Source organism: Haemaphysalis longicornis, unplaced genomic scaffold (genome assembly GCF_048455015.1).
Source record: "Haemaphysalis longicornis isolate Haplotype H1 unplaced genomic scaffold, Haemaphysalis longicornis Haplotype H1 scaffold_2, whole genome shotgun sequence".
Lineage (NCBI taxonomy): Eukaryota > Metazoa > Arthropoda > Arachnida > Ixodida > Ixodidae > Haemaphysalis > Haemaphysalis longicornis.
In genome coordinates this window covers 152861632-152870563 of record NW_027526295.1, presented here as the reverse complement: position 1 = coordinate 152870563, position 8932 = coordinate 152861632, and the positions used below count along the sequence as shown (strand labels likewise).

Sequence of the window (8932 nt, the reverse complement as noted above, 5' to 3'; positions counted from 1 at the left end):
CTTAAAGTGTTCAGGGAGTGGAATACTGACCTCTGTCCTGAATTTTCGATGGTCGATTACAGTCAAGCTGAAAAAAATGCTTTGAAAGAGTGCTTTCCGGAACGCAAAGTTGTGCCATGTGACTTCCACAGGGAGCAAGCTTCGCACCAATGGCTTAAAAGGATGGACTGCTATGTGCAGTCAAAGGATGCTGTATTTGTTTGTCTCAGAACTGAAGTCGCAAATTTATTTTTTGAAGAAGAAATGGAATTGCCCATGTGACGTTCGATGATCGCAACATTGCTCGAACAGCAAGCTGAGGTTGTACATAGAATGTCAATGGCTGGCCGCCAAAGACATGTAGGTAACAGCATATACAGGCTTGATTTTAATGTAGTCACTACCACAAATAATGGTACAGAGGCCCAAAACAAAGTTCTGAAGAATAAATATCAGAAAACCAACCGGGGGTAACAAATTGTTGACTACTTTGATATTTGCTCATGTAAAGAAATTTCTACCTGACAGGCCACGAGATTACAGCAGGCTGTGATGTGATCACAATTCCCTTAGAGGGCCTATAGTGGTAATACCCCAGTGTACTTGCATGACAGGCCAGCTGATGATGCAGAGAATGAACACTGTATTGGAGTACAAGGAGGGTCATGCGGATGTCGCAGGTACAGCTAGACATAGCAAGTGTGCTTACAACCATCTGGATGGCACAGAGAGGAGATGTTGCCGCAAGAATACACCTGCATGGACGTGGACTTCAATGTAATCAAAATACCCTGTACACATTTCTGCAGCGTCTTTAGGCACGGTAACACTTCATTCTTACAGTGTCCTGTACATTACTTCAATGGGCCTTTTGTATCTATGACATGCACGCCCCACACTGATGCAGGAGAAATGAGACTAGGGCCCACTGAAGCACAGCCAGAACCTCACGAAGTCACAACTACACTACGTATACCTCAGAGCTCATCGGCTTGAACCATAGCCTCACAGAAAAATTTAAGTTTTGCCTACTACTGCACAAGTCATTTGGCTCTGGATTATGTTAACAAGTGGCTTGAGAAGGCCTGTAACATTTTAAGTAAACCGATTCCTTTGTGCAGTAGACTGCCACTAAGAAATTACCTAAAACAGCTGCTCAAGCCAAAGGCCCTGGCCTTTGTCAAGGAAAACCATCAGGTCATTAGGAAACACCTTGCTTCTGACACAGTGAACAAAAAGCACTGCATTTTGAATAGTGCTAAGAAGACGAGACGCAGGAAAAGGGACAATACAGACACTTCTTAGTCCTGTTCAAGATGCACTTCACCAATTAGCTCACGAAAGAATAAGTTTGCGCAGAAGACGAGGACGAGGACGCTCGTCCTGCCCTCTCGTCTCTTCGTCCTCGTCTTCTGCGCAAACTTATTCTTTCGTACATCATGAACCAACTAGCAGCAATAAAGTCCTACTAACTCCAATTAGCTCAGTTTTTTACGAAAGAGCACTGGTGTACTAGAAGGCGTGCTGGGAAACTTTCAAGGGGCATGCGCAAATGTTAAATCTGCTTTGTCAAGCCATGTGCTGAATGAGATTGCAGAAACTGTGGCAATGCACTTGAAAGATGCAAGCGCTGGTATCACAGGTGCATCATGGTTGGCGCAAGTGGTGACCCAAGAATATTGAGAATTTTTTGTTTTTGTTTTACTTTGCATCAAATGCTGCATTCATTTGCCAACTTGCTTGTCTTGTTGAAAGCCTGCATATAAACACCCACACCGTCTGTGTATATGCCCCCCCCCCCCCCCCCCCCCTTTTCAAGAGAAATGTTCTATGACTGGCTGTAGTTCCATTTAATGTCAAGAGCCCTATAGCACTTTAAATATCACACATTAATCTGTCAGCTCACTTTTGTTGACATATACCTAGGCTCGCCATATTCTCCATAACATGCAATCTGCCATAAAATAAATGCTTCATACCGTCCACTTTCATCCCCATCATAGTAACACAAGTGACACAATGCTATTCGGAACAGAGTTAAATAAACTCTTGTTTTAAATGTCCCGTGTTGTAAAGATATCTAACCCCCTGTCATAGTGATGATTTCAGGTATAGTACACACATTAGACATTGCTGGAAGTGGCACTTCGAAAATGCACATAATTTGTTTCAGTTAATGTGTGGAACGGGTTCATATCCACATATCCATATCCACATGAATGCTAAGTTCACATTGCTGCTTTCCCTTAATGTTTTTCTGTGTGCATTGCAGTCTCTATGTTAATGACCGCTAGGCTAATTTCAAATAAAGAAAACCGCTGATTGTTTTAATTCTGGAGATTACCTGCACAGGCACTACATTGTACTTGTGTTTGGCTAACATTTAGCTTATTGCTACAAAAGTCAAGAAAATTATGAGCAGCACACAAACGATGGGAGAAATTTGCAGTTATGAAACTACTTCTTCCACTTAGACGTCCCACGCATCGGTGAAGTGAATACGACGGATTTGAATTGTGACCTGTACCCAAGAGTAAATATGACCTGGTACGAGCTCATTTACGGTTAAATTCACTACTGTTCCCAACGAACACTGTACCACCGAAGAATGGCTGAGCTCAGCTGGGAATTTAACCATGAAGTAGCTGGTGCCAGCACACATTTATCACTTGGTTATGCATTTCTGAAAGATGTCGTTAACTGCAGCAAATTAATCTAAAGTTGTGGATCTAACTACTGCTAGGTCATAAACGAGTGTTTTCTTTTAGCATATTCGTTCACCATAGTCGCATTTTCGCGGTTGCTAACAGCGGGTATGATGACATTTACCGCGCAAAGGAAACTCTGGTGTAGCGATTTCGTCCTTTCCTTCATTCAGTCTATCTATGTAAACAAACCACCGAGTAGTTTTTAACAAACCAACAGCGCCCGCACGTAGTCCTTCACGGGAAGTGGGGTACTAATCAACTGCGCACTGCTGGAGCAAGCTTCGTATGGCTTCGCAAGGGAGTTTAAAAAGAAATGAAGCGGTGCCTTAGCAAATCACCCAGTTAGGAAGCCCGAAACGGGGCAAACCCACAAACACACGTCATAGCTGCGCGGCACATAACCGCACAATTTTCACCGAAAAAAAAAACAGACGTTCAAAGCAGTTGCCCGGGCACATCACCAATGTGCACTGTTTCCAAGTACGCACCAACTGATCAGCTGAAACACGAGGGACACTCACACAACCGCACCTTCGAACACAAATGCTGCCTACCGGGCCCTAACGCATCACCCACTTCACGCACGTATGCTGCCATCGACTGAAAGCACCCGCAGACCAGCTAAACCAAGACGGACACACGAACACATCTTGGAACTCAGTGGCGCCCACAGTGCGCCGAGCCCACGGTGGAGGCCGAACCACCTGTTCTAGATTCCGCCATGATTCCGCACCGCCGCTTCTACAACAAACAATGCAACAAACATAAAAAGCACAAGCTCCGTGACATCACTGACGCCTCAACCAACCACCCTGAAAGAAAGAAAAATGCCAACCACCAAAGACGATACAGCTGCTGCCCTCTTTCGTCTGCTTGGACAAGTATTTTTTTCGAAGCTCCCGCCAGTTCTTTTCGTATTTACTTGACTGGTCATCACGGCCTTTATTCGGAGTATATTATCTCTATAATCGGAGTATATTATCTCTATGCTTTATTCGTAATACGTATGCAAAAGGTTCTTTCTCCACCTCAAAACATGTACACCTTGATCGAAAGTTCTTGTCCGCAAAAAAATGGAAGGCGGCTTTTTCAAAGCAATCTTCAGGAGGCTGAAAAACATTTTTGGTGCGCAAACGTAGCAGTTTTTGAGAGTTAATACTTTTTATAGATTGCTGTGCCAAAAATTATAATTTTTGCACGTTAGTTTTATGGCGTCACATTTATATTTTAGTTTAAATGTATAAAACAAAATTTAATTTTGCGACAAAATTTTACTTAAGGAGTTGCCACCGGCTTACGTTGGGAGAGCATGTTTGGTCGGGGTGTTGCGGCGGAGCGATTGCGTTACCAGAGAGAAGGAGATTGGGTGGCGTGCTGGCGTCGCAGCCAAGTTTCGCTATTTATTTCTCTAGCTGGATCGCCGCAAGGCGGTCCCCGCAACTAATTCCAAAATTAGAAACGTATGTCGCACTCGGGAATGCGAACGTGTGCACTTCGCCGTCTGCTACGGGTGTTAATTGCGATAAGTACCTATCGGGCGCGGCACTCATGTGCCAAACCCCCCACCACATGACAACGGTAAGGCCAGTAACCTGGTTATATTGGAGGAGTACTGCAAATGCATTATTGCGTAGACGCGTACACGTCACAATTTCTCGGTTGAGCCCACCGAAAAGCACTATGGGGTGTACTACAGCTAGCCGTACAGTGCCTAGCGAAGTGCGATTGTATCCACTTCTCGCAATCAAAAACAGCAGTCATTCGCGACTCGTAATCGTCGATGCACTCCTCCAGCGACCCCTCTACGTCAAATTTGAAAAATTGTAGATTGCATCCACGTTTGGACGACGCTCCGCCCTTTCGGGCCAGGTGCACCCCGTTTTTGGCGTGGTTGTGGCTCGGATAGAGGCGTGCATCACCACGCTCGCCATTTACTAGTGGACATTGTACGCCAAAAACTTAACGTAAAGAAAAAAAAAAAAAAAAAACTCGCCCAACGTGGGGCTCGAACCCACGACCCTGAGATTAAGAGTCTCATGCTCTACCGACTGAGCTAGCCGGGCGGACGGTGACGGCAGCTGCAAAGTTACATTTAAACGCGCTCAATTAGAAACTACCTGCCCTTTTGTTACTTTGCGTTACGCCGACATGACTTTTGCACTGCTGAAACGTATACGCCATTGCAGCATATTCACTGCATGTGCACTTGCCACGAATACACAACAGGCTCGCAGCTTCTGTCGGGATCGGAAGCAGCCGCTGTACAAAAGCGAACGTTCTTTCCGAGGAGGTCGTACGTATCAACGTTCATAGACATATCAGTATATATTGCATTCAGACTGTAATCAAGAAACAACAGCGCAAATACATAATACCCGTAAGGTGTAAGAGAGCGCGGTGCGAATCGAGGGAGGGATGCGTTCTTGCCACCACAATCGTTCGCGCAGCTGTCGGCCGTCGCAACCGTCGAACATCGTTTTGCTATCGCTACGGCCATTCCAGCGCTTCGAACACCCTTTCTGTTTGTATTCAAACGTTCAAACCACAAAGACCGAAACAAGATAGCTTTTATTAATTCTGTACATGTAAACGAATGGTAAACATACTTGACGGAAAAATACTTCGCATCATTACATGTAATGAGGCAGCTTCGCATAACGTAAATGTGTAAATAACGCAATTTTACAAGCGCGATTTAATAAAGAACGGACGAGATAATTCATCAGAAAGAACAATAAACCCTCACTTGTTCCGTTGCAGGTCACACAGGAAGAGAAAGAGCGTGTTTATATAACAGCGCGTCAGATGTATACTACCCTAATAACGGACTAGAGGCGGTCAAACATTTCATGCGCAGCATATCCTTCCGCATCAATTCAGTGTGACGCAATGCAGCGTAATATCTCACTCAATGTCTATTAGTTACTCGGTTGGGCTCATAAGCGTCCTGTCCTCTTCAGTACTGCGGTCACTCGCAGTAGTGTCGAGGGAGAAGTTCGAGGCGCTCGTGGGCAGCGGGTCATCAGCGGACACCGTGGACAGGTAGTCGGAACAGCGAAATATTTCCGGTTCCTCGTAACGTAGCTGCTTTTTGTACTGCTGAGCAGGCTTTTTAGCAAACAGCGGAGAGGGGAGACTCGACAGGAACTTTTTGACGGTGCTCCCACCAAAAGCGTTCTCCGCTTCGGTCACTTTTTCCTCCATTGCGTCCACAGTCTCTTTCACAACACCGACAAAGCTTTCCAGCGCGTCGATGCGACTGAACACTTGCTCCAGGCCCTTGCTTTTCTCACAGATGTCTGGGAGCGTGTGCGTCAAACACAGGGTGTCGTCGCTGCGAACCATGTTGATGAGGCCAGTGAACTCGTCCAGCCGCGTGAGCAACTCGTCGATGCACTCGTCCAGCGCCCTCTTCTCGTTTGATATGTCGACTTTGAAGAACTGGCTGTAGTCGGCGGCGAGTTCTTCCAGTAATTGGCAGCTCTCTCCATCGTCCGACGATACTCCTTCAGCAGCTGTAGCAGCTGCGGCCTCCTCCATGTTTGCTCCGCAGCCACGCACGCAGTGGTTCAGCTGAAACAGGGGGCGTTTCCTTGTTTCTTTAGCGTTTTTACGCTTCTTCCATAGATGGCGGCACCATACCACACCACAAGTGTTTTTTAGACTCTTGTTGCGCCTGCTAGATGGCAGCACGGCTGCAACAAAAAGTCATCTCTGTTTAAAATTGGAAGCGCCAAATCTAGCCAAAGCGCTTGCTCTTGCTCTTAGGTTTTTCGACGGGATAGATGGGTGAAAAGGGCCCGGAACTGTCTGGCGTAGGGTGTCGACACCTTGTCAGGCCTTGTGGGGGAAGGGAAGGGGACTTGAAAGGGATAGGAGTGTACAAGGGAAGAATAAAGAAGAGTTGCCACTGTGACTGCGACCAGCGCGCACGGAACACTTCACAAACATAGTATCCGGGCGTCAGTACGGGAGATGAATCTCGAAGTAGAGGCGAGGCTGTGATGTTAAGAGCTGTCCACAGCGGTCCGAAGTCTGAAGAGCTTGCTGGGTGAACGCCCGAGAAGACGAGCGGGTACTGGGGAGCGGGTGCTTGCGCTCTACGGCCCGACGCAGCAGAGCGCCCGCCGCCCGAAAAACGAACTCTTGGCATGTAGTGTGTTTTGCCGTTGCGGGCGACCAACACAAGCTCATCGACAGGACCTGGGCCGGGCACGAGCTTCTGGGGCCCTGAAAGAAGAGTCCACACACCCAAGTTCCTTACTTTAATCCCCTCCGCAACCTGCATGAAGTTTTAGGGAACTAAACTGAGCTCATTTAAAAACGTTCTCCACTCTTATAATCATAGTACTCTAAGCAAGCACATCTCAGCATGTGCGCGTGTGGGGGAAGTAAAGTGACAGAAGCCAGGACGCCACGAGCTTTAAGGACGATGCTTTAAGGACGATGCTATATGTACTACGTAGTGAGGTCCCACCGGAAATTGCTATACGATGATGATGATTATTAATGGCTTTCCCTTTGAATCGGGGCGTCGGTTGTCAGCAACCGACTTGCCGGTTTTATTACGTTTACTTGCCCTACTCCCAGCTAACCTATAGATTTGCTTCTTCCCTCCCATCTCTCCCTCTCTACCCATATAGCGCCATCTATGAGGAGCTGTCAGAAACACTCCCGAGCTTGCTTGGTGGCGGGCTGACGCGACCTCCGTACGAACGGCAACGTACCTTTTCGGTCACGGCAAAGTTTGCGCTGCAGTCATGGGCGCGAAATAGATTATGGCTGCCCACAGGGACGTTTACGACGCGTTCGAGCTTTTAATCGAGGAAGGAACAGAAATTACGTGGGCAGCCGGTGCACAACATGCGGTTAATACGGTGTTGATCAACATATCGTACGTATGTTGGGTCGGGCCGGCCGCGTCATTTTTTGTTTATTTTATTTTTGAGTTTTGTGTAAGCAAGTATGTGTAGCCCGAAGCTGTTCATTCCTGGGTATTGCCAACTCTCTAAATAATATCCCACGGCAGCTTTATTCGCATTAATAAGATTTATCAGGCGCCAGATTGCTCAGATCTCGCATGGTCTCTCATGCGTGCAGGGGGTACAATGTCTCGGGTTCGATTCCCGGCAGCCAAGGCTGCGTTGAATTTACGATGAAGGCGAAAAATTACTACGTGTACCCGATGTTTCGATCAACACTAAAGATCCCTGAGTGAGATACGTGTCTACAACGCTGCCCCGTGCCTCTTAGCGCGTTGTGGTTTCGGCGGCGCACAGAACACCAGTTTTGATTGACTACGCAGCAGTTAACTAAAGCATGTTCTACAGGAACTCCTGAGTACAAACAGGAGAACATGCACCTGTGCTCATACGTGTTTGTACACCTTGCCTCGAGCTGTTAAAGTTGGCTTTTCCGCATGGCGGTTAAGCTGTGCAAGAAAGTCACCGGGGCTAAATGTGATATTAAGAAACGCTTCTGATGTAAAGCAGCTCATCCATAGTGTTTAAGAAACGCTTAGGAAACATTCCTTTGCAATGTGACCTTTAAACGTTTCACACCCCTCTTCCCACTCGGCCTTCTTTTGGTAAATAAAGGCGCTTTCAACATGCAGACACAGGAAAAGGAAGATGTATAGAACTTTTTTCTTTCACGTACATTATGTCACATGCTAGCAGTGCCATTTGTCCACCACGTTTTACTTTGTGCATTGTAACAGTTTCTTACCAAGATCTAAAGACTCGCCTAGAAAATTTCACATCACGAATGATAAAAAAAATTATCTCTGTAAATAATGTGGAAGCAATGCCCATCTCTTCATTGTTGACACTTTCTAGTTTATCAGAGCTGCTGCAGCCAAGCGTCATGTTACATCTATAAACTAGAAAATACAGGAAAGAGGCCATTTCTAAGCAGACGGAATTATATTGATTAGCATCTGCGTTGTTTGAATTGTATGTTTTCCAACTGGCAGGGCAACTGCTATTATTTCTATGCACATAAGATGCCCATGATTTTGCTCCAGTATGTGACTCTTAGGTGGTTACATGCTGATAAAAGAATTCTGTGCTATCTTAATTCATACAATGCAACTTGTCCGTGCTCATGGTGAGCATGCAGGGTGCACATGTGACGCTTAGCATGGTAAACGTCAGGCGACGTCTGCTCAGTTGTAATGAGAATATGTCTACTCCAGAATGCTTAAATAACTGAACCAATCGTGAAAACAGTCAACTCAAAACCAC

At 46.3% G+C, this 8932-nt stretch overlaps 1 protein-coding gene and 1 non-coding gene across 2 annotated transcripts; both read right to left on the bottom strand.

Moving 5' to 3' along the window:
- Positions 1–4677: 4677 nt before the first annotated feature.
- Trnak-cuu (transfer RNA lysine (anticodon CUU)) lies at positions 4678–4750 on the bottom strand. Its single transcript has one exon. It is a non-coding gene; the product is annotated as a tRNA-Lys (tRNA).
- Positions 4751–5237: 487 nt separating this feature from the next.
- Positions 5238–6280, bottom strand: LOC144169342 (biogenesis of lysosome-related organelles complex 1 subunit 4-like). The gene has a single exon (XM_077698441.1). The coding sequence runs from the start codon at positions 6225–6227 to the stop codon at positions 5610–5612; it is 618 nt and encodes a 205-aa protein (XP_077554567.1). The 5' UTR covers positions 6228–6280; the 3' UTR covers positions 5238–5609.
- Between the last annotated feature and the right edge of the window lie 2652 nt (positions 6281–8932).

Bases quoted from the DNA above. Each gene is read 5' to 3' on its own strand.
- LOC144169342 (XM_077698441.1), bottom strand. From the start codon at position 6,227: ATGGAGGAGGCCGCAGCTGCTACAGCTGCTGAAGGAGTATCGTCGGAC.